General features: G+C 33.6%; 1 protein-coding gene and 1 pseudogene across 6 annotated transcripts in view; one reads left to right on the top strand and one right to left on the bottom strand.

Annotated features, from left to right (window-relative positions):
• The window catches only part of LOC143244135 (amyloid protein-binding protein 2-like), a 32,210-nt gene extending 17,839 nt beyond the window's left edge, over positions 1–14,371 (top strand). For 2 of the 6 annotated variants that reach the window (XM_076488267.1, XM_076488266.1), the window contains exons 12-15: positions 216–301; positions 2,787–2,977; positions 4,636–4,801; positions 8,718–14,371. In XM_076488267.1, the coding sequence (XP_076344382.1) occupies positions 216–301; positions 2,787–2,977; positions 4,636–4,801; positions 8,718–8,956 (682 nt within the window). In that variant the 3' untranslated portion in view covers positions 8,957–14,371. The remainder of the gene's footprint in view (positions 1–215; positions 302–2,786; positions 2,978–4,635; positions 4,802–8,717) is intronic. The other 4 variants (XR_013024912.1, XR_013024911.1, XR_013024910.1 and 1 more) reach the window with 4 other exon arrangements.
• Positions 14,372–19,462: 5,091 nt separating this feature from the next.
• Positions 19,463–20,773, bottom strand: LOC143245523 (sorting nexin-4 pseudogene; annotated as a pseudogene).
• Between the last annotated feature and the right edge of the window lie 6,293 nt (positions 20,774–27,066).

Below are 27,066 nucleotides of genomic sequence, written 5' to 3'. Positions count from 1 at the left end.
TTTGATTCATGTCATATTCTTATGTTTAAATTGAAAAGAAAACAACAAAGTCTGAAGTGTTTGTGTTTTTAATTTTATATACACATGATACTGCTTTGTATTTAAAACCTTACTTATAACATTTGTTTAAATTTTAGTACACGTTTTGCAATTTCATAAAACATAACTTTCAAAGGTACATTGGATGCATACATAAGTATCTTTACTGATTTCAGAGACCATGCAGAAAAAGCCATGGATATCATGCACCACCTGCTACCTCAGGATCATCTTCTATTGGCATCTTCAAAGAGAGTGAAAGGTAATAGAAATAGTTTTGAAGAAAAGAGCATTTTCGTTGTTGTAAACTCTTTCTACCTGTTAGGCTACATCACAAAATGAAACTTCCCCAAGTACTTTTATCCATGTATATATACTTCTTGTCCCTCTGTCTCCTCCAGTGTTCCTTTATTTCCAATTTCCTTCCAAGAGTTTTATAAGATACAAACTAATCAAAATTGTACCTGATGATTGCATTAAGATCAAATTAAGAGGTCAAGTTTTTCTCATATATAATGGATGAAGAATATGGTCCAAAAAAACTCTTATTTTTAAAAGTTGTTTTGATATATTTTAAATTTGATGTGAATGTTTGTGGTTTTTCTACCTCTTTTGTTCTTTAGGAAAGATTAGTTGTATTAAGGCCATGAAACAAGTTCTGCATTTAAGGTCAGATTAATTGAAAAACTATGAGGAAGGAAGGCATAAAAAGAAACACATTCATATTAATAACATAATATTAACAGGAAAGTCATGTAATTGATGTATATGAAAGTTTATAGCCACCAATATTATCTCAGATAACATAGAAAACATTGAGAATTATTTACATTACTGTAGAATAAGTAAAGTGACATCAGCAGTATTGTATGGTATATTGTAAAAGCTCTGGCTGAGAGAAATAAGGAAACTTAAAGATATTATGTTAAATTATAACTTTCTGAATGGTATGAAAATTTTATTTTTTGACAAGACATCACATAAAACTAGTTAACTCTTAATAACAAATGATTTAGGCACTCGTAAAAATTTGGATGACTGAAACCTTAAAATGTCCATAAATAAAACAGCTTACTGTTTATTGCAAAGGAGTGATATTTATTAGATATAAGTAGATATCAACCAAGAACATTGTTAGAAAAACTGTCATGTGGGTTGACAAAGGTAGTATTGAAAAGGTCACTGTTAGTTTTTGTGATGTTTTTAAAAATTTATAGCCAAAAATGGTAACTACTTTAATCTGCAAAATAAAATAATGAAAGAAATATATTAATTAATATAAATCAAATTGGAACTTTTCAGATAAACAGTAAAAACACAACAAAACAAATAACTTGTGTTCTAAGATGAAAGAAAGTTGTTTTTTTTAAAACTTGTTGCTACATGGTAAGTATGAGTTTAGATATTTTAAGAGAGAAGAGATAATCGTGACAACTTTCCAGAAGGGTTTAATAGATTTGTTTCATGTATTCTGAGCATCATTTCTAATGGGATGAAAGTGAGAACCAACGTGGATATCACATGTTATTGGTTTCTGGATTACTGTTTGATGAAACTGAATAAGTTGTTTGTTTTTTAAACCTACATGCACATCTTCTCTGCCTTTGAACATAGAATTTAGTTAAGATACATTTAAAATGGTGTTTTTACTGATAAGAGAAAATTCTGTTATTCAGGTTAACAATTTTGTCATCTTCATATGTATACTTTAAAGAACAACATGTATAGTTTAGATAAAATGTGAAAGCTTCGATTATCAAACTATTTGGTATGAGTATTGTACAGAGGGGTACGAGGGCTGTTCAAAAAATACGCGGACTGACGTCATAAAACAAAATGTACTTTATTTAGAAGTTACAGGTCTGGGACTCCTTCAAAGTACTCTCCTCCCCAACGCACACACTTATCCCAACGGTGTTTCCACTTGTTGAAACAGTCCTGGTATGCTTCTTTTGTAATGTCCTCCAGCTCCTTCGTCGCATTTGCCTTAATCTCGGGAATTGTCTCAAATCTTTTTCCTTTCAAGGGTCTTTTGAGTTTGGGGAACAAGAAAAAATCGCAAGGAGTAAGGTCAGGTGAGTAGGGGGGGTGGGGAAGAACAGTGATCGAGTGTTTGGCCAAAAACTCACGAGTTCTGAGGCACACATTTCACAGCAACGTGGTGCATCTTCAATTTTTCGGTCAAAATCTCGTAACAAGATCCAACTGATATCCCACACTCTTCAGCAAGCTCCCTGACAGTCAGACGTTGATTTGCTCGTATCCAGGGTGTTGATTTTGTCGACGTGTGGGCCGTCAGTTGACGTGGAAGGACGTCCAGGACGCTCATCATCTTCAATGGACTGTCGACCATCCTTAAAACGTTCATGCCACTTGAAACATGCCGTACGCTTCATAGCAACATAACCGTAAGCCGTGTTAAGCATAGCAAAAGTTTCAGTCGCAGATTTTCCAAGTTTAACACAAAATTTCACAGCAAGTCGTTGCTCCTTCAGGTCATTCATTCTGAAATCCGCCAAACGAAAAAATCGCACTTCACTTAAAACCGCGTAGCTAATACACAAATGAAGATATCTGCAATCGGGAAATGGCGTCGTAATCGGCTGATCTGTGCGAACCTAGCGACACCAAGCGTATCCCCTGGAACCAACTGGAGCCGCGCAATTCAAACAGTCCGCGTATTTTTTGAACAGACCTCGTATTGTGCATGTGATTACATATTAGTTAAATTAAGATATTTTTATTAGCTTTGATACTTGAAGAGATAGCTATTGACAATCAAGACAAAGCTATAGAACACAAGCTTTTACTGGAAGCCCAGGAATTACATCTCTCTGCTCTCCGCCTCGCCCAGCAAGCCTTTGGGGAAATGAATGTACAAACAGCAAAGCATTATGGGAACTTAGGGAGATTGTATCAATCTATGAAAAAGTTTAATGTAAGTATTAAAAAATGCCTTTTTTTCTTGTTTTTTATTTTTTTGTTTCTTTCTTTATCAGATTAGGTTCTTCTGAAAGTACTTGTGTTTATGGTGTTTAAATTTAACGAAATAAATATTGATGAAACTTTGTAAAATGAATGGCAACTGCCTGTTGTGGAGACACAAGTGTAGAGAATAGTGTTTTAAAAGTCTTCGTCTTTCATCTTGGAATGGAAGATGAAAGGCAGAAGACTTTCGAAATGTTGTCCTCTACACTTGTGTCTCCACAACAGGCAGTTGCCATCCATTCTACAAAGTTTCGTCATGAATACTCTGCCTAAACAATCTATCAAAGGAATAAATATTGTTTCAGAAGAAACTTCCTCATGTTGCAGACATACGTACACTTACATACATACTTATGTCCATACGTACACACGTACCTGTATACACACAAAATGGTGAAAAGGAAGTAGGAGTCCATAATAAATACAGTTGAAATACATTTCCTTACCAACAATGAATACCAATAGCAATGTGAATGGGAAAGGTCTTTTGGGATATGTTGGTTGAAATAGTTCGATTCAAAGGGCATAACTCCAGTGTAGGAATTGCTGCTTCCAGTGTTCTTGTACTAAGTAAAATGTCATATTACTTTTGGGTCACCCTGTATGATGGAAATCAACTCTTATTTACACCTTATTACATTTGCTACAGAACTACTACAAGAAAAACTAACTGACCATAAAAATTATAAATGAATTATTTCTCTATGTATTATTTTTAATAATTAATGATGGTGATACTTTACTGTTCATTTGGAGTTAGGACTGAAACAACCCACTGGACTGATAAAGTAATAAGATGTACGTCTTCCAGTGTGTGTGAACATTGTTTGTCAACTTCAGTTCTTAACACGTAAAAGAGAAAAATCACAATATGTTTCATTTTGTTATGTGGTTTTTTATTTCCCTACACTGATTATTTTTTCCCATTGGTATAACATAGAAGTGGTTTCAAATAACTAAGAAAACAAAGTCTTGTCACTCTTGGTTTTTGTTGTTGTTTACATTTTTTCATTTAGTTTACTTCTCAATATGTTGGAATCTTTGGTGGGAGGGATAAAGTTGTAGTTTTTATCCTACCATTGAAAACTACATCATATTGAAGTGCATCAAATGAAAAATTGTTGAAGAACAAAAGAGTCTGTGGATTCATAAATTATGTCCAAAACTGAAGGTCATTCTGCTTTGATATCATCTGTACTCTTGGCTCCATCCAGTTCATTTTAAAAGGACCAACATGACCAAGTTATTTTATCTTGTAATTTTTAAACTTGATGGTAATTTTAAATGGTTTTGTGTCAGTTTTATTCAAGACAAGTTATAGAAATATCTGACTTCATAATGTTATACCCTAATTACTCCAGTGTGTAGTATGAATATTTGTCACCTTTCAGCATAAAACACTTATGGATGATCCAGATATATGAACCTGATGCAAGGAATAAAATATTTCTTATGATTTTTTTCTTCTTCAAATCTTTTTTTGTCACAAAGTAATTGGTTAAAGTAATTGTTTTGTTTAATTATTTTCTTCATCACTTCTTGGTAGTAAACAGATATGCTTTGAGGCTGGTGTTTTGTTTTAATTACAAGTATTAATATTATCTGTAGGATGCTGAAGAAATGCATCTAAAAGCAATCCACATTAAGAAAGAGTTGTTGGGCCCTGATGACTATGAGGTTGCTCTTTCTGTTGGCCACCTTGCTTCACTGTATAATTACGACATGGAACTCTTTGAAAGAGCTGAGGAGTTATACTTAAGATCAATAGAAATAGGTTAGTTTGTTTTATACCACCAACGAAGTAAGTTCAAGATATTTATCTGTTATAAACCAGAATGTTGTCTTTGTAGACATTAAGGTGTGTGTTCATATACATAAGATATGATAGCTTATGCAGATATTGGGATAATGGCTGTTTACTATAACTTTAAAAATCTTTAAAACACTACCTATATCAGAATGGTTTCTGTCTAAAATGTGCTAAGTAAAACTATAAGGCAAAATACAGGCAACAGGGTGTGTGTTTTCTCAGAACAAAGCCACATCGGGGTATCTGCTGAGCCCACTGAGGGGAGTCAAACCCCTGATTTTAGCATTGTAAATCCATAGACTTACCTCTGTACTAGCGGGGTGTACAAGCAATAGGAGAACAAAATATATCTCGGGACAGCTGGTTTGGGTGTTAACACTTTTACTAATAACACAGAGAACAACATTTCAATCTTCTTAGGTTGCCTTCAGGTCAAAACATTGTTCTCTGTGTTATTAGTAAAAGTGTTAACACCCATACCAGCTGTCTCAAGATACATTTTTACTTCAAGTGGGTTTCTTGTCATCGCGAATAGGAGAACAGACCACTAATTCTAATGGTGATGGATGATTTAATGTTAAAAACTCTAAATCTTCAAATCTATAAATTAAAAAACTATCACATTTATTATCAATTGATTGATTAGAACAATGAACTTCATAATGAATCAGTTTTAGTATGGTACTTTACCACTTCATAATTTGGTATCTTATGTTGAGTGTGGAGTTATTCAGTATACTAGTATGTTTTACAAACTTTTGGTGTGGATAAACTTTTGAGGTCGTATTACTTGCTACTTACCCAAACAAGAGATCACTTTGTATCAATATTCAACAGTGATGGTCAAAAAGTCTGTAGTTTTATCAATGTTTAGAAACTTTTCTATTTATTTTCATAACTTTGTTTTTTCTGTCAGTAACCAACAAAATGCTTATTCATCTATTTCCTTTTTTGGTATATTGAAATGATTGAAAACTAAATCCCATACATATATATATTTTATGACTGAGAAATAGTTGTTTTAGAATGTTTTTATCTTTATGACTGTATTTTACTGTGAATTTACAAAAAATATATATAATATACATATTATAGCTAATTCTAGCTAAGATATTTCTAATCTGTTTAATTTCTATCAAAACCTTTAGTTATCTGGACTTTAAAGCTAGAAAAAAATTATTTGTACAACTTGGTATTGATGCAAGATTTTAACATATCCAAATTTGAAACATTTTAATTGTTGGGTTCTTATTGTATGGTATCAAATGTGACTTGAGTACTAACATTTTATTTGTTGGGTTCTAATTATATGGGATCAAATGTGACTTGAGTACTTAAAATCTGGATGCTTGAAGTCTGTAGTGATAGTTACTAGTAGTAATTCAATAACGTGGACAGGGATATATTACTTTTTTCATTATTGTACATGTTAGTATTTATTTTTAGTATGCTCTGCACATTTAAGGTTCAGCATCTGCATGCCATGCAACTCCTCCTAAAATCACTGGTCACACCAACTTCTAAATAGTATGAAACAAATTGTCTCAATCCCAAGGTTTGCACAAAGGTAATATTATTCACCCCACCCCTTGGAAAACTTTGTTAATTTTTGAAAATCTCTTCTCCTAAACTAAATAAAATAAAATACTTTATTATTATTTGCAACGTTTAGGGCAAAAGCCCTTCATGAGGCAGTTTAAGCTATGTGACAGAGATCAAAAGTTGAGAAAGAATCATTGAAGGTTTAGAATGTAGAAATTCTAAATTACTTATGTGGCATGTTAATAAAAAATATTGTTGAAACAGTTCTATAAACAATGTTACAAATGGAAAACAAGTATCAAAGTGATAGAAATAGAATTTTTTGGAATTAAAAGAATACAGAAAATTAATAAGCATAGACTCAAAAAATGATAAAATAGTAATTTAATAATAATAATGATCAGGGAAATATACATAGGAGGTGGCAGAGATATAGATGGAAGCTATAATCACTTGAAAAAACATTCATTAATTTTGTATGGTGCAAGAGAATTTAGTTTAAATATAAGTTGACATTCTGTGCTTTCACAACCATACTTTTTGTGAGGGGTACATAATAAAACAGGTACACTCATATTGTCAATTCCATTGTGATGTAGGAAATTGAAGTATTTGGAAACTGGGTGGTCAAGCATGCTATTTTGTACAAGTTGGAGATGTTCATGGGATCTTTCACCAAATCTCCATATAGTTTCCCCAGTGTAGAGTTGCTTACATCTAGCATGATGAACACAATAAATAATATACTCTGATGTACAGATGAATTGGCCTTTTATGAGAAAGGTAAAGGTAGAACTGGAGAGAGTTCATAAGTTGGTGATATAATCGCATGTAAGGCAAATAGTTCATCCACACAGACGAGTTTTGTTAATTTGTGAGAGTGAAGACAATTCAGTCTGTAATTTGAAATGTACTCTCACATTTGAAAGAAATTAAGGGTAAGGTAGTAAAAACTGTTGTGAGATGTGTCGTCTCTTGTCAGTAAGGTGAAGTTTCATTGGAGAATACTGCTAGTCTGTCTGGTTAAAGAATGGTATGTATGAGCTAAAAGAACTCTGTAAGTATGTGGTTTGACCTTATAGTGGAGACAGTCAACTTGTGATAAGGTGAATCTGGCAAATTTAGCCTTTTCAACAGTGTTATTGGGGTAGTTCTGATGTCTAAAATAATGAGTTAAGTTATTGGCTTTACACCTAAAGTCAGTGTTGTTGCAGCCCAGATGTCTCAAATGTAGGAAATGTCCCATAGGGGTAATTTGTTTGTGCACAGAGTGATAGAAAGAATTAAAATGTAAATAGGAATGGTTATTAGTGGATTTGTAGTGTATGGTAATAGTAAATGTAGGTGTGGAATTATCAGTAGTGATGTCTAAAAAGTTAGTTTTATGGTGAAAAATTGGGAAAGTAAATTTAAGGGATGGGTGATGAGTTTTGGCATAATGAATGAAAAGGTCAGGTTTCTTGATGACGAGAAACCCACTCGAAGTATTGATAAGGAGAGAACAACATTTCAACCTTCCTAGATTATCTTCAGGTTAAGACCTAGGAAGTGTTAATACCCATACCAGCCATTCTGAGATACAAAGGTCAGGTTTCTCTTTGTGTCCTGTGTCCTTTTATTTACACCATAATTCTGTTGTTTTGTTGTGATAGGAAGGACATTGATTTGAATTGCATGTATCTGCAGTTTTTACTTCTTCAAAAAATGTATGCTTTCACAGGATAGCATGCCATTCATCAGTAGTCTGTATGGTTATGTTACAGATAACTTGTTTTTTAAAGTTCTCCTTTACTCCACCTGTAGGGGTTTCTAGTAAGAATAAACTTAATAGTATCTTGACTGCATGCTATAGCCAACCAGGACTTTATTTATAGTTCATCAGGCTGGCTGGAAATGTAAAATCATAAAGTTCTGGTATTGTGCAAAAGGCCTTAATGGCAGTGACATTCAGCTGAGATGCTATTGATGTTTCTTATTACTGGAAGCCCTCAACATAGGGTCAGTGAAGGAAGATTTGTATTTTTAAAAAAAAAACATTATTACTTCTCAGCCTTATTCTGATGTAACATCACACAAACTACTAGAATGATGTGTCATCCTAAAGTAGATCTCATGTTCTCTTAGTTTTTGCTGGGTTATTTGTATATTCTTACAGAATATAATTGCATGGGTAATAAAACAAATGCTATGCTTGTAGTTCCTCTTATATTTGTAAGAAGTGTGATGTTATTATTTAAAGACTGTTGGTTCAAATACAATCATGATTCAAGTTTTTTTATAATGAAGAGAGAACATTTCATTTCTGTGTAATTTACAATTGTTTTTCTTAACATTTTAGGGGTAAAGCTGTTTGGAGAAGGATACAGTGGATTGGAATATGACTACCGTGGGTTGTTACGGGTTTACACCTTTCTTGGTGAGCCTCAGAAGTACATGAACTACCAGCAGATTTTACAGAGGTGGAATGAGGTACGTGATCGAAGCACAGAAAGTGAGAAGCACCAGTGTCCCTTGTCGCTACAGACAGACTTAGTTCCTCCAGAAAACCTGTTTCCAATGCTCCATAGCTTAGAGTGATGGAGTCAGTTTTCTCTGTAAAGATATATTCTTGGATGCAATAAGCATTTTTTTATTACTCACAGCTTTAGAAATGTTTGAGGTGTTCAACATCCAGCAGAAATAATTTATTTTTCACTCTGATTGTATGTTTCAAAATACTATGCATTTATTGAATTTCTTACAAATATGGTATTTCCAGCACACACAGTCTGAGCAGTATTATATACTGACTTGATATAGCCTAGCAGTTCCTTATAAATTCACCAGTACATATAAAAGTTGAACAGTGATGAATCTATTTAGACTTGCTTATCAGTTCCCCATACTATCTCCAGTACATACAAAAAATGAATAATAAACAGTACTGACTTGGTACTGCCTACCAGTTCCTTATAACATGTCTGACATAGAAACAAAACAGAGGTAGATCAGTAATTTAATACCTTAACACTTTATAATTTTGAATGGATATTGTTAATTACATTTCACAAAAACAATTGTGTTGTATAAATGGATTGTACAGGAAACACTACACATAGATCATATAAATATTTTTTGGATAAAAAAGTTTCTGACCAGTAAGTAATTTTCTGCTTGTATCTGGTTAAATGAAAAGATTGATGTCTCACAGGTATGACATCAGAGATGTTGGGGTTTTATTATTTAATTAAACTTAATATCTGTGCCTCAATCGTAAATTGGTCTCTCAGAACTATGTTGTCGTCTCAGGTTTCTCCAAGTGGCTAAATAGTAAGTCTGAAGACTAACAATTGTAAAAAGTGTGTTCCAGTACATGTAGCAGGCACAGCATGTATAGCATTATGCTTAAACAAGAAACAAACAATATTTATTAATTGTTGTCAATTTTAGTGATAATGTGGATAAAGAGGAAATATCATGAGTTGTCTGTTAATGAAAACTTGTCATTTCTCACCAAAAATTAATAAATATTAAGTGTTTCAATGCAGTTTGTTCTGGAAATATTGCATTTATAGATTATCACATTGTCAGAGTATTTCTATAACAAAACTGTTTCACCAAATACTTACATAAAATATTCATTCTACAAGTAGCAGCTTTTTTTGTCCTCATTGTATCCCAGAATCACAATGTGTGTACTGTCAGGAAGGACTGTTAGTCTAACCACAACTTAAGATACTGTGTTAATGGCATAGCTTAATTGTACCCAGGTTTGTCTCAACTGCGTTTCTTTAAGACCTTATTTTGATTATGTTTCTAACATTTTTATTACTGTGGTAAGTATGAAATGCTTCATTGATTTTTGAGTGTTTACTGTATATACTAAACTAGCCAGATATATGTAGTTTTATACATAGAGTATACATATGTACATATACAGTATTAATTCTCACACACACACACACAGATAAATAAATAAAGTTATGTTTATAGAATATATATCCATGGGCTCAAGAATCAGTGCTTGTTCATCTGTAGTGCTGTGTATGCCTCAAAACTCTCAGAACGTGAACACACTATTCACGTCTGTAATTAATATATTCCTACTGTTATAATAGTAATAAGGATACTGTATGTTTAGTATCATCAAATACCATCGGCGTTAAACCACAAATGATACTGTTAGAAAGTACCATGTTCTAGACTTTAAGGTGCAACTTTAAACAGTTTGTTACAGATAATTTTATTGTTACATTTATTAAACTTAAGATTACTCTGTCTGTGTGTACCTAATACATTTGTTTGAAGGAAGCTGTGTATCATACTTAAGAGTAAATAGGAATGATTTAAAAACACCTGTTGCTATGGGCTCTCCCTCCCCCTCTGCCTATTGCTCTTGGTGGGGGGGGGGGAGGTAGTTGATAATTATGTGCATAGCTTAATCTGGTCTATTTTTATAAGCCATTTAGTGTAATTATTAATAGGTTTGAATTATTTGATTCCACACAGCTGTTTATTTAAAAAGATGTAATTTTAAAAGTGCCCTTGTTTAAAACAATGTCATGACATCCAAACTGATTTTCACAAGAGAATGGAAGAAGACCCGACTTCTTGAACATGAGTATGTGTCTCTCAGTGTTATCACAGCATGTAAACGACTGTGCAGTGGTTGGTTATGAATAGTGTGGTACAGGTCTGTGACGTACAGTTATTTAGTCAAAATGTTTTGCATTTCATTTTCCATGTTCTTTCAGCACCTTCTCGCTACTTATTCTTCTGTGGATCTTGATTTATTAGTTATTAAAGTTTAATCATAAAGAATAAAGAAAGTACACAGAGAGAGAAAATTACCTTTACAATACCACTGCGATTGTGCAATTGTTTATAATGTAATGTTACTACATCAGCACAAAGATAAGAAGGTAAACTACAGCAACAGACACAAATTGTTGACTGATTGTCATCAGTACACACAACAGTAAGTAGGTAAACTACAACAACACACACACACACTGTTGACTGATTGTCATCAGTACACACAACAGTAAGTAGGTAAACTACAACAACACACACAACACTGTTGACTGATTGTCATCAGTACACACAACAGCAAGTAGGTAAACTACAACAACACACACAAAACTGTTGACTGATTGTCATCAGTACACCCAACAGTAAGTAGGTAAACTACAACAACACACACAACACTGTTGACTGATTGTCATCAGTGCACACAACAGTAAGTAGGTAAACTACAACAACACACACAACACTGTTGACTGATTGTCATCAGTGCACACAACAGTAAGTAGGTAAACTACAACAACACACACAACACTGTTGACTGATTGTCATCAGTACACCCAACAGTAAGTAGGTAAACTACAACAACAAACACAAAACTGTTGACTGATTGTCATCAGTACACCCAACAGTAAGTAGGTAAACTACAACAACAAACACAAAACTGTTGACTGATTGTCATCAGTGCACACAACAGTAAGTAGGTAAACTACAACAACAAACACAAAACTGTTGACTGATTGTCATCAGTGCACACAACAGTAAGTAGGTAAACTACAACACACAGAACACTGTTGACTGATTGTCATCAGTGCACACAACAGTAAGTAGGTAAACTACAACACACACAACACTGTTGACTGATTGTCATCAGTGCACACAACAGTAAGTAGGTAAACTACAACACACACAACACTGTTAACTGATTGTCATCAGTGCACACAACAGTAAGTAGGTAAACTACAACACACAGAACACTGTTGACTGATTGTCATCAGTGCACACAACAGTAAGTAGGTAAACTACAACACACACAACACTGTGTGACTGATTGTCATCAGTGCACACAACAGTAAGTAGGTAAACTACAACAACACACACAACACTGTGTGACTGATTGTCATCAGTGCACACAACAGTAAGTAGGTAAACTACAACAACACACACAAACTGTTGACTGATTGTCATCAGTGCACACAACAGTAAGTAGGTAAACTAGAACAACACACACAAACTGTTGACTGATTGTCATCAGTGCACACAACAGTAAGTAGGTAAACTACAACAACACACACAAACTGTTGACTGTCATCAGTGCACACAACAGTAAGTAGGTAAACTACAACAAAACACTGTTGACTGATTGTCATCAGTGCACACAACAGTAAGTAGGTAAACTACAACAAAACACTGTTGACTGATTGTCATCAGTGCACACAACAGTAAGTAGGTAAACTACAACAAAACACTGTTGACTGATTGTCATCAGTGCACACAACAGTAAGTAGGTAAACTACAACAAAACACTGTTGACTGATTGTCATCAGTACACACAACAGTAAGTAGGTAAACTACAACAAAACACTGTTGACTGATTGTCATCAGTACACACAACAGTAAGTAGGTAAACTACAACAAAACACTGTTGACTGATTGTCATCAGTACACACAACAGTAAGTAGGTAAACTACAACAAAACACTGTTGACTGATTGTCATCAGTGCACACAACAGTAAGTAGGTAAACTACAACACACACAACACTGTTAACTGATTGTCATCAGTGCACACAACAGTAAGTAGGTAAACTACAACACACAGAACACTGTTGACTGATTGTCATCAGTGCACACAACAGTAAGTAGGTAAACTACAACACACAGAACACTGTTGACTGATTGTCATCAGTGCACACAACAGTAAGTAGGTAAACTACAACACACACAACACTGTGTGACTGATTGTCATCAGTGCACACAACAGTAAGTAGGTAAACTACAACAACACACACAACACTGTGTGACTGATTGTCATCAGTGCACACAACAGTAAGTAGGTAAACTAGAACAACACACACAAACTGTTGACTGATTGTCATCAGTGCACACAACAGTAAGTAGGTAAACTAGAACAACACACACAAACTGTTGACTGATTGTCATCAGTGCACACAACAGTAAGTAGGTAAACTACAACAACACACACAAACTGTTGACTGTCATCAGTGCACACAACAGTAAGTAGGTAAACTACAACAAAACACTGTTGACTGATTGTCATCAGTGCACACAACAGTAAGTAGGTAAACTACAACAAAACACTGTTGACTGATTGTCATCAGTGCACACAACAGTAAGTAGGTAAACTACAACAAAACACTGTTGACTGATTGTCATCAGTGCACACAACAGTAAGTAGGTAAACTACAACAAAACACTGTTGACTGATTGTCATCAGTACACACAACAGTAAGTAGGTAAACTACAACAAAACACTGTTGACTGATTGTCATCAGTACACACAACAGTAAGTAGGTAAACTACAACAAAACACTGTTGACTGATTGTCATCAGTACACACAACAGTAAGTAGGTAAACTACAACAACAAACACAACACTGTTGACTGATTATCATCAGTACACACAACATTAAGGTGTGCAAGGCTCATCAAAAATTGACAATTTAACACATCCTATAATAATGATGTTCAGCTGTACTAAAAATTAACTATTTTTCTAGTTTGGAGAACTTTAGCACAGAGAGTAGTGTGTTTAATATGAATTGTGTAGAAAGAATAGAATCAAATCTAATGTTCAAAGTTGTAACTGAATTAATACTTACTTCTCTACAGTTATAATGTACATAGTTGTAATAAAAGATGTTGATTTACCATTCACAAAGTTAAATCTCTACCATTTGCCTAGTTACACTGCTACTTTCCACTGGTGTAACATCACCATATGCATCTCCATTGGGTATAATTGTACCATAAGTCCAGTTATGCCTCAACTCGGTAAGGTTTAATTGTGCATACTCAGTTTATAATGATTTAGTTTTTGATAAATATAGTAATTACAATGAACTTGATGGTATCTGCAAAAAGAACAAAGAGTTAAGATTCTGTAGTACCCTGTTTAAAAGTTGAGTGAAAATACATGAAATGTGTTAAAGGTGGAAAAAAATTGTCTATTAAAAAAGTTTAAAAATCTGTCTGGTAAGAAAGGTCTCCTTGTAAAAAATTTACATTGTTCTAAATAGAAAACAGTCAGTTCTGTGATTTATAAACTTTATTGTAATTAGGGATGGCACTTAAAGATATTTTGAAAATGGTTCCAAAATCTTTAAACACAGTTTTATTGTGAAAAACGTTTAGTTTAAATTGACACACAACTTTAACAATACCAATTTTAAGTTCTTTTAGAAGTATGTAGACCCCTTAGAGTTACATAAATAAATTTTGGCCTTACCATTTGTAAGGTAGTAGTTGTACATGCTGTGGAGGTTTATAATCGTTGTAAAGTTTAGTAACATTTAGAAATGTGAAGTTTGGAGATTATCGTTTGAAATCTGAAGTGACAGAATTAAAACCTTACACATGTGGAACTTCAGAACAAAATATTAAAACTATTGTTTTTCTACTGAATTTTAGTTTATGCAAAAGGCCACTATGTATGTTGTTTTCTAAATGTATCAGCACAAACTTATGCCATTCTCTTGTAGGATAAGTACTGATAAAATGTTGAACAGACCTCAAAAACATAAATTCCTTGTAACTCTGCCTCAGATGTATTTTCTGCTTTTCACTTGGAAATATGTCAAGCTTTATCTCACTTATATATATAAAGTAATAGATTAAAACAAACTGCTTTACCAATTGGTGTGTTCAACATAGTTTCTTAATTTTGGCTGATGTATACCGACTCATATAACATGCTTTTTTACTATGTATATCTTAAAACTAATTCACTTACAAATTTAGTACTAAAAAACTGTACTGTTTTCTTTATCTCAGTTGAAACATGTTGATATTTGGTGCAGTTTATAGAAATTATTCACATTGTCATTTTTCAACATTAAGAAAAATGTAGTACATAAAAGAAATACAGAGATTTCTTACAATCTTATATTCACACATTTTTGTAAATGAATTTTAAGTCACTTAGCAATGAATCTGGGATAAATAAATAAAATAAAAAATTAGGGCATTTGTACTTTCCAACAATATCTTAAGTTTGATATTGAAACCTGAGATAATGTTATGATGTACATTCAGGTTTAACGATGAATCATAATTGCACTTCTGGTAAAACTTATTAATTACCAGTGAAAATTGATTATCTCTTGTAACACACATTTCTCTGTAAGTCATCAACCTTGTTAATTTAGAACTTAGCCATCAATTCATTAATGTTCTGTAAAATAGATGGAATGACAGGTGAGTAAATTAATGAAAATATCCCAGTAATTAAAATCAGTGTTTCTGATTGGTCTACATATCCAAGTAATTGAAATCAGTGTTTCTGATTGGTCTACATATCCAAGTGGTTGAAATTAGTGTTTCTGATTGGTCTACATATCCAAGTCATTGAAATATGGCTTCTATGATTTCTCGTTATTTTCAATAAATTTGTGACGGTTAGTGTTTCTGACTGCTACTACTTTCCCCTCAGTGGACTCAGCAGATTGCCTGATGTGGCTCTGCTATAAGAAAACACAGACACACTACTATTTTCAGTTACTCCAAGCCCTACGAGATGAATCTACTACTTGAATAATTGGTTCATTGGCTCAGAAACTGATCAGTTATTACATCCACTAATAATCCAGCTCTAATGTTAATATTTAACTATGTATCTTATATTTTCATCTACAGAAGCAAATAATAAGAATAACTTAGCATCAAAGAGACATCATGTATGGTTAAATGGTGGAATTCTGAGTAATGATTTGTTGTATTTCTTTTGACACTTTACTGATTCCAATTCAAAATATTTACAGATGTAACTGAAAAAATATTCCTGAAATGTTCATACTTGTATCTACTTTAGTCACTTGTATGGAAAGGTGTGGTTTAAACAAACAAATTGGCCAGTCTTTTATTATCAAAGACAGATAGTTTTAGAAGCTGTAATTATACCCTAACACAGGTATTAAAGTAACATAAAGGTCTGTTTGTCACAGTTGAACTCTGTATTAATTGTACCATACACTGGTGTAAATGTAAGATACAGGTCTGTGTTGAACTTGATTATTTTTCAATAACACCTTATTTTTAACCCAAATAAAACCATTCATTATCAAGGTATGTTTTGTATTATGTAGTATTCAAAAACATTGTTGATATACAAAAAGAGAAGAAAACATGTACATACTGCTAACAAGAATACATTCATAATTAAAAGTGTATCAGGAACTTGATTCAACATTTTTTCAATAACATTTTTTTTTACCAAAACAAAGTAAGTTCCAACTCAGACTATAGATTTTATACTATACAGTATACAAAAACACCTGTAGTCATAACAAAAGAGAAAATTATATATACATAAAGGAATATCTTTATGGTTAAAAGCACCTGCAAACTAACATGGTTTTATTGCAAATATGAAGCCTGTTTATAATACCTAAAACTACAGACAAGAAATACATATTCAATAGTTCAACTTAGCAAAGGAAAAAAATATATATATTTATAAAATAATTTAAAATACATTTACAAAATTGGAATATTCCTTTAAAAGTATGCAAGAGAATAAAAACAGCTGCTAAAACTTTAAAGATAAATACTTTCTTTATGAAGTAATTCCATTTTTTAAACTAACATTACTTGTATGTCTTTCGACAACTAAAAAATGACAATTTGTTTTAATTTCATTTTTAATCACTCAAGTACTACTAAAACTCTATCACCACTAAATCAGTAATGCAAAAAAATATTTTGCAACAGAAACTCAAACATCTAATTTTATAAAGATATAATAAATGCAGCATTATGAACCAACTTTGGTATGGAACTAAAGTACATTAAAAACACATGTAACTTGTCCAAATTAACATCTATTCAGAGCTTACTTTAATAAAAAACTTGTGTTCATTCACAGATGAGTAGAGGCATTGTCTAGTGTGTTTTAGCATAATAGTTCTGATTCTTTTCAGACAACTGGAGATTTGGGCTACTGTGAAATAGAATTAGAACACAAACCTCACATGCATGTGCCTAATGATATCTTTGTAGACAAGCTTCCAAAACTGTGAACTCCAAGCTATGCTTTTTTTAAAAACACTGGACTAATTATTGTACATTTACTGTTAAATGACTATAAATATCCTTATAAGATCATTGCAAGCAACATATAGTAAACAGTAGTGAAAACAGGTTAAGAGAACACCTGATAAAATGGACATTTTTTTTGTTACACCATACATAACCTCACAATTATCAATTCTTCTAGTGAGCCACAATAATTTTAAAACTGACATAATATAGAGGATGTCATGGTTAAGACCAACAGGTACTCCATAATGTCCTGGAACATTTTAAGGTTAGGAGTTCCATTAGGGAATTTCCCCTTTTAGAAACATTATATCATTCTTAATTTGATTATTTTTGTAGTTTGGAAGAAAAATGTTTGTGCTTCATGTTAGTCTTTCCTTTCTTAGTTTTAGGAACAAAGAATATTATCACACGGAACTTGTTCCTTCTCTTGCTATATTATTATGATATTTGACATCACCAGAATTGTAGAAATCTGGTGTGCAACTAAGACAACTTATCCTTCTCTTGCTACATTATTATGATATTTGACACACCAGACTGTATAAATCTGGTGTCCAACTAAGACAACTTATTCTTCTCTTGCAATGTTACTATATTTGACATCACCAGAATTGTAGAAATCTGGTGTGCAACTAAGACAACTTATCCTACTCTTGCTATGTTACTATATTTGACATCACCAGAATTGTAGAAATCTGGTGTGTGCAACTAAGACAACTTATCCTTCTCTTGCTATGTTATTATATTTGACATCACCAGAACTGTAGAAATGGGTAAAAATAATGCAGTTCTGATTCAACTTGTGTTTTTTAATGATAAATGAAGTATAATAGGGCTATTTATGTTGAGTCACAAATTTTGATAAATATCAATCAAATTAGACTTTGTAAACTAAAAAATATGAATACTTTCAAAGCTATCTAATCAATTGAAAATACACATATATTTATCACACAGAAAGATTTCTATGTACACATGCATTACAGGGCACCGTTCAACTAATGCTGTTTGTCTGGAACAAGTTTCTTAAATTTTCTTAAAAACAAATGTTTTAGCAACCACTCATTTAGAAACATTTCTGCTTAAGGGGAAATCTTGAAAAAATAAAACTTTTCTAAAGTATTTTCACTAAATGTGGTTTATTTAAACTTATAAACTTTTTCCTTCATATTAATGCATGATTTAAAAGTTTATATAAAACTATCTTCAAATATGCATACAAATAACTTCAGATGCTGTATGGCACTTTTATGCATAACTCAGCACAACTTACATCTGCAAAATTAAAAAAAAAAATTGTTATATTCTTAATCAGTTAAATATTTTCTGCTCATAAATAACCTGAGCTTAGCATAACCCATTCCTGGATTATTTTAATATTTTTCCCTAAACCTACGAAGTTTTGGGTTGCTATAACTTACACTAAATCTTTTTAACAAGATATTTGTAACGTATTAAATACACCAGTCATGTTTCACACTAAATTTTAAGTGTTTACAGAACATTCAATTATAGCAAAAACAGTGTGTGATACTCCAGAAAACATATGATTGGCACAAATTCCTTTGTACAAGCATGAACAATTTCAAAAACATCTTTCTGACACTGCTTGAAGTGTAGTAATTAACCCCTAAATCTTCATCTTTAAGAAAAATTGGTGAATTAACTTCTAAATGTTTCTAGTTAGAAACATGTAAAACATTTAAACAGATAAAGAAATGAGATGAAACCTAATAAAACATTATCATGCAGACATACCTATTCTTTGTACTGAAAAAAAAATTTACACTGTCAAAATAAAAGACAATCATATATATCTATGATTAACCTTTCAGTTCCCACTTAACAAATTACCTAAAATGTACAGGCATAACAAATACACATAATAATCTAAATAAAGCATTATCCATTTTAACCAGTTTACCATTGATAAAATATGACTTAACAATCTCCTTAAAAGATATTTCTGAACTCATTTTATAAATTATCCATTAATCATGGTAAAAAAATCTCTGTTATGAAATTCACTGGATTTTTGAAAAACATTCTTGAATTTTAAGCCAGAGAGCCAAATTCTTACGATACGTTTGGATTCGATGAACAGCCAATCCAAACATTGCCTCTTGTAAGAAATGTTGTTTTTGTTGATGAAATCTTTTTATGTCTTCTTGAGCTTTCTGTTTGAAGGATTTGTTTTCACCAATTAGTAACTGCATCTGGGTTTCTAGCTGTTGGATATCTCTGTCAAGAACCTGAAGTCTGCTGCCCTGGTTCACTGATGATCTTCCAATTAGTTGAAAGATACCAGAAGTGTGATCTCCAGTGGTTATTTGCTTCCGCTGAGATTCTCTGGAATGAATGGAGCTTTCAAGTTGTTCATATTGGAACTGTATTAACTCTTGCTGACAGCATACATTTGTGATAGCTTCCATGTAAGTCATGTATTCTTTTATTTTGTCTATAATATTTTCCTCCTCTTCTAGCATTGTGTCTATCACTGCAGCATAAACGTCCATGTATCTTGCAATGGTCTGAAATTCTTCACTTACTGCAATCTGGAAGCTACTTATTTCTCGAAACACGCGTCCATAGTTTGCATGCAGTTTATGTATGCCAAACTCTCTTTCAGCAAGTTTGGTTCTAACGTGCAGTAAATTAGAAATAATTGAATGGTTTCCATTGGCAAAACATTTAGTTTCTTCAAAAAACCTGTCTGGCATTTTAAGCCGATAACTAGCATGGAGTGAGCGCAAGGTCTGGCTGGCCTTTCCAAAAGCATCCATACTTTTGGTTGCATTCATCCAGTTTTCATTCTGAAGAAAAGCTAAGAAAGTTTTATCGTTTGAAAGTATGGGATGTTCAGCCACGTGATGAAGGAACCGGATCAAACTAACTTTTCTTCGCTCAAGAAAATCTAAACTGAGCTTTTCATTTGATACTTTCTGCCATCCATATGAAATACTCTTTTCAGGTAAAGGAGGGATAATGATATATGGGTAGGTAGCTTCGAGATGACCTCTCAGCAGCTCAAAATTTCTGTACCTTCTCCATACTATCCATTGTTTTTCTAGTGTACAAGACTGGCCTTCATCGTTGTAAGTACTCAGTTCAAAATCCGAATTTTTAGGCTTACTTTTAGTTATGGTTATAATTTGGTATGCAACAAACCCGTCTGTTGGTATCATTACCGATGCAGACGTTTCTCCTACGCGCTTTTCGAAAACCGGAATAGATATATCTACCGATGAAAGTAATGGCGATTTAAAGTTATAATCCATCATTGAATTTTCAATCGCATTCAATGAGGTGTTTTTTTCAAACGTCTGATCTGTCATGTTGATGTGCTGGCAGAACAAAAGCGCTCTCTGTCAGTGACACCGAGCAAAAAGTTACTAATAATTTTTGTTTGAATGAATTTGTAACCATTTATTTTAAATTGAACTAAGGTAATAAACCAATTTTGATTATTCTTTTTGAGGGGATATATGGAGTGGATAACATTCAGTATTTAATGATTTATGATATATTTCCCAGAAATAATTTTGATTTGAAACTACTGTCTCGACAAATCAGACACCATTAGTTTCAAGTATCATAGTTAAACGGTAGATTATTCCAAGAGAAATGTTACAAAAACACACTAGTTAAAAAAAGTTAATATTATGTTTTCTTCTTCTTTATTATTTAAACGCGGTTAATACTTAATGTAAAGGATTTACTATTGTATATATGTTTTAATATTGATTTTTTTATTAAATATGTATTTAGAAATGCATAAAACTGATAGTCTGTTTTGAATTTCGCGCAAAGACACACAAGGGCTATCTGCGCTAGCCGTCTCTAATTTAGCAGCGTAAGACTAGAAGGAAGGCAGCTAGTCATCACGATCCACCGCCAACTCTTGGGCTACTCTTTTACCAACGAATAGTGGGATTGACTGTCACATTATAAAGCCACCACGGCTGTAAGGGCGAGCATGTTTGGTGTTATAGGGATTTGAACCCGCGACACTCAGATCATGAGTCGAGCGCCTGAATCACCTGGATATCTCGGGCCAGGTAACTTATAGCGTTAAAAGTGTATTGCGAAATTCCCGCCTATTCACTAAATTTATAGAAGATTCTTAAGTGTAAGAATGAATAGTGTGTATATGTATATGAATATTAGTATTGTTGTCAATTTAGCAGCGTAAGACTAGAAGGAAGGCAGCTAGTCATCACGATCCACCGCCAACTCTTGGGCTACTCTTTTACCAACGAATAGTGGGATTGACTGTCACATTATAAAGCCACCACGGCTGTAAGGGCGAGCATGTTTGGTGTTATAGGGATTTGAACCCGCGACACTCAGATCATGAGTCGAGCGCCTGAATCACCTGGATATCTCGGGCCAGGTAACTTATAGCGTTAAAAGTGTATTGCGAAATTCCCGCCTATTCACTAAATTTATAGAAGATTCTTAAGTGTAAGAATGAATAGTGTGTATATGTATATGAATATTAGTATTGTTGTCAACTGAAATTTCGAGAACCTTGCCTAACGTTTATAAATAACGTGCCAAGAGATAATATATACTGTTCGTGATGAGAAACCCACTTGAGGTAAATATATACTGTTGTTTTGTTACCGTTTGTATATTAGAAAACTCGGATTAATGCTTATTAATCGGTAAACTATAGATATTTAACCACGAACATTTACAAATTTATAATGTTATAAAACATTCAACTTCATTGAATTCACATTGGACATCAATATTTTTACAAAAACATTACATAACTTCAGCGGTGAAAAGCCAGCTTGTAAACGGCATGAGACAGCTGGCTAGCTTCCTGTTATGTGAATTGTATCTACGTTATCTCGGAATTAATTCGCTCATCATGAACCCTCGATAGGATATCAGGAAAGTTTCAAACAAGAAAGTAGACAATATTATTTTTAAGTTTGGAAATCCTATATATGTAAATAATTAGTTATTTTAGTTATTTTTAATAACTGTTATTATGAATTATATTATTATCTGTATATTAAAATATATTTATTTTAAGAAAGTAAGTTTTGTGTATCAATCTTGTTGGTAAACATAATAAGTCTGATATTTCTCTACATTTAAATGACTTATAGATTAAAAATAAGATTTTACTAAGTTTCAGACTATTTAAAACCATAATGTACACTCTCCTTAATTTGCGATATTACATTTTTATACATAAATGTTTTTTTTATGTGCAGTATAACTATATTTCTGAAATATTAAAATATTTCATCTACTATGCACACCAAGATATCTGAGAAGGGAAGTTTTAATATAATTGTAAACTATATTTTCAATGTTTCAACTTCGTGTTTGCTAGAGAACGCATTATAACAGGATCTGCAAAGTTCATGGAGATTAAGAATCGAAGAACTTATCTTACCACGTATACACAGAGCCAGCTATAAATATTCGTAGTTAGTAATGAATCAGTCAGTTCAGTGACAATCAGTTATTGAGCTAAGCACTGAATATTGATTGATTGTTTCAGTTCAGCCTGAGAAAAGTTATTTAGTTTATTTGTGAGAGTTATTACATCTAAGTTATGTGTTTGTTTATCGATCAAAGCTAAATAAAAAAGATACTGATACAATTAATCCACGAATTTCTGTTCAGATCTTGTATTTAAAGTTAGGTTTACAAGTGAACATGACGATATCATGTGTTTATTGAAGAAATTAGATTCTTTAGCACTTGGCATTACTTTATCAGATAATCCAAAAGAAACCGCCCAAAGATCGATTTAACGTAATAGTGTCGTGTAATATCAGAAATATTAATGTAATTGTAAGGTTTACGTTTTGCAGCTCAGCAGTAATTCTTTCGGAGTAGGGGTAATAGGAACAAAGCTTTTGCTAGACCAGTGGTTCTTAACCTTGCTGGAGGTACTGAACCCCGGAAGTTTCTGAACAGTGGTTCTTAACCTTGTTGGAGGTACTGAACCTCGGAAGTTTTTGAACAGTGGTTCTTAACCTTGTTGGAGGTACTGAACCCCGGAAGTTTCTGAACAGTGGTTCTTAACCTTGTTGGAGGTACTGAACCCCGGAAGTTTCTGAACAGTGGTTCTTAACTTTGTTGGAAGTACTGAACCCCGGAAGTTTCATACTTACATTCACTGAACTCTTCGTAATTGGAAAAATAAAATATGATTTTTTTCAAATTCAAAACATAAGTAGAAATTTTATTAGTGCACAAAATGAACCATGCATCAGTTGCACACAATATCACTGTGTTCAAAGAACAAAACCAACAAAATATGAATTTCACACAAAAACATAACTCAATGAATAATTACTGCAAATCAATGTGACTTTTGCTGTTGCCTTTCAGAGACAAGTTCAAAAATGCGCAGCTTCACCTTGGCAAGTGCCACTCTCATATCATTTTCGCAACAAAGTATCTTCCTTTTCATGTCTACCATCGTCGAAAAGGATTGCTCGCAAAGATACGTTGTAACAAACGGTATCAGTATCTCAAGGGCTTTCTTAGCAATAAGAGGGTACGCTACGATTTGGTGACACCAAAACTTTGAGAGTGTTGTTGTTCTGAAAAGTTGCTGTTGAACCTGGCTCTGCTGAAGTTCAATGATTTCGTCGAGGTATTCATCATTGACATCTGCTGTCGCAACACTAAACGTGAACGGCTGTCTCATTCATGTTGGATATGACTCTCTGGTGGGGAAGTATACGTCGAGAGACTTTGCGAGCTCATCTAAGTGCATGTCAATTGCTTGCTTCAGTTTCTCGGGTACAGAAATGTCTCCGATTTCAGTCGTCCAGCAAGAAAAAGTTTGCGAATTTGTCATTCTCTGCTCGTCGTTTCCATAAAGGTAGCTTTTTTTGAAAAGCCTTCAGGTTTTCTTCCGCTTCGATGATGTTGACTCCACCGCCCTGCATCTGTTGATTGAGACAACTAAGAGCATTGAAGATATCGGCCATGTACGCCAAAATAAGAATGAACTCAGATTTTTCGAAGCAATATGCATGACAATGTTGGCGCTCTCGCAAAAACAGGGCTAATTCCACACGCATGGCAAAAACACGATTCAGCACCTTTCCCTGGGATAACCACCGAATGTTAAAATGATACAGAAGTACCTCGAATTCAGAGCCCATTTCATTACACAGTTCTTTAAAGATGTGGTGCTTCAGGACACTATTTCGCACAAGGTTCACACATTCCACTATAATTTTTAATACTTCTACTTTTGAAGGCAAGGATTTTGTTGCCAACGCATGTGTGTGCAGAACACAGTGCGTTACATTGATGTGTGGTGCATCGGCTTTCACCAGCGCACCAAAACCAGAGTTTCGTCCAATCATGACTGGAGCTCCGTCCGAACAAACTGCAGAAACAATATTCCCCGAAAGATCGTTGTCTCTGAAAATGTCATCCACAAGTTTCTTCACGTTGGCTGCCTTAGTTGTTGTTTTAAGAGGCTTACAAAATAAAAAAAATCATCTTTTATCTCATTCTTCACATAGTGCACGAATACAACAAGCTGGCTTAGATTGGAAACGTCGGTGGTCTTGTCGAGATGAAGGCTGAATTTTGCTGGGCTTGAAATTAGATCTACAACTACTTGAGCCAAGATGTCATCGCTCATGTCATCTATTCTGCTGCTGATGGTGTCATTTGAAAGAGGAATTTGGGATAACGTATTTTCAGCAGCTTTTCCAGCATGATATTCACCATCTTCATCTTTAGGAGTGTTCTCATAGTTTTGCCAGTGCTAGACTAGAATTGCTCAACCTGGCATTGCAAATCATGCATTGAGGATGCTGACTCCCATCATGTTCCGTTATACACGTGAATCCATATTGTACGTATTCGTCCGACCACTTTCTGTTTTTGCTCGACATAGTTAGTTTGAAGGGATTGAAAGATTAGGAAAAAAATTACAAATGACGCACGATTACTACAGTCACAAGTCGACAGCTAAGCGCACTAAGTTCCCTGCAGCACAGATATTAAGGCTAAGTGATGTGACGTGATCAGCCGCAGCCAATGATTGCCAAGTGAAGCATGACGTCACGAGTTATACGAGTGGGGTGAACGGAACTGTGTATGTGTGTCTTGGCCTCCCCCGAACACCTGAGACTGACTCACCGAACCCCTGGTGCTCGATTGAATCCAGGTTAGGAACCACTGTGCTAGAAAATCGAATTTTTTAATTTGTTTTTTTACAAGTAATGTTACACAAATTAATATACCAGACGGAAGGCAGCTAGTCAAGAACATCTGCTGCTTATGCTTGGATTACTTTGATGGAGTAGTGGGTCATTGTTAAAACGTTTCCAAGGTCCTAAATTCTGAAGCACGTTTTTGTAGCCTAAGGATACGATTGTAAACACTTAGATGCATAATCGGTAACCATGAGACACACGCCTCAGTGAAGTTCTTTTCTTCATGCTACTGAAAAAAAAAACACTAACCAAAGCGCTTTAATGTTCGATCCATTAAGTTGATATTGTAATTCCCAATTTATATATATATATTTGTAAATATTAAACATCAGTCAACACAGGCCTGCAGTTCACGATTTCCGAAAAAGTAACAATGTAATAATGAACAAATATTCCGCTAAACATGACTTAGGTTGTCACGTAATAGTTTTGTTTTTCCAATAGTTTTTGTTCCAGAGGCATAAATAATGACATTATATTATTTCGAAAGACTAACATTTCAAAGGAATTCGCTCTCACTAGCTTTAATTTCATACTAAATACTAACACACAGGCTGGGAGGAATATGGATTACACAGTGCCAATGATCAGTGTATCAATGAGACAGATAAGATACGAAGCACCTATTTATGTTTGGTCACAGGATATACTTTAGCAATATAACAAGGCATATTTATACCTTTAAAGCCTTTGATGTATCACATAGCACCAATAATGCTTACTTATAAACTTCTGCACTGTGGCTTTGTAGTGTAAGTCCAATTTTAATTAGGACACTGTTCCACAACAATTCTGTTCACAGCAATAAATACTAAATTACTTGTAAAGTTAATGATTCACGAATGTTTTGAAAAATTGAACTTGGTTGTTTATAATAAACACAAAATCGTGCTTACTTACTTGTGAAACAAATCCTAAGTTGACACAAATGACAATAACTAAAGGCTGTAGTTGACTTATGTTTAAATGTTAAAAACAATTACTATTATACATAAGTTTTTGAAACATAAAGTTACTGGCCTAAGTATTTTCTATGCTTTAGCCTAACAACTTATGTAACACAAACTCAAAAAAACCATGATATGCTCCACTAGAATACTGAAACTCTGGCCTTAACGTCGACAATCAGTGATGACGAGAAAACCCACTTGTAGAGAAATATATATATGTAAAAACAGCTGGTTTGGGTTGAGATTTTTTTTTTATATAGAGGAGCGAACAACGTTTCGACCTTCTTCGGTCATTTACCTCTTCCTTTCTTTGTGAACCTGACGATGACCGAAGAAGGTTGAAACGTTGTTCGCTCCTCTACACACACACACACACACAAAATCAACCAAACCAGCCGTTTTTACATATGTACTCAACGTCGACAGTTATTAATATTTTCTAAAGATTAACTCTCGAGT

The sequence above is a fragment of the Tachypleus tridentatus genome, chromosome 2 (assembly GCF_004210375.1).
Source record: "Tachypleus tridentatus isolate NWPU-2018 chromosome 2, ASM421037v1, whole genome shotgun sequence".
Lineage (NCBI taxonomy): Eukaryota > Metazoa > Arthropoda > Merostomata > Xiphosura > Limulidae > Tachypleus > Tachypleus tridentatus.
Note: the sequence above shows the minus strand (reverse complement) of the source record. Positions and strands in the feature narration are given on the sequence as shown.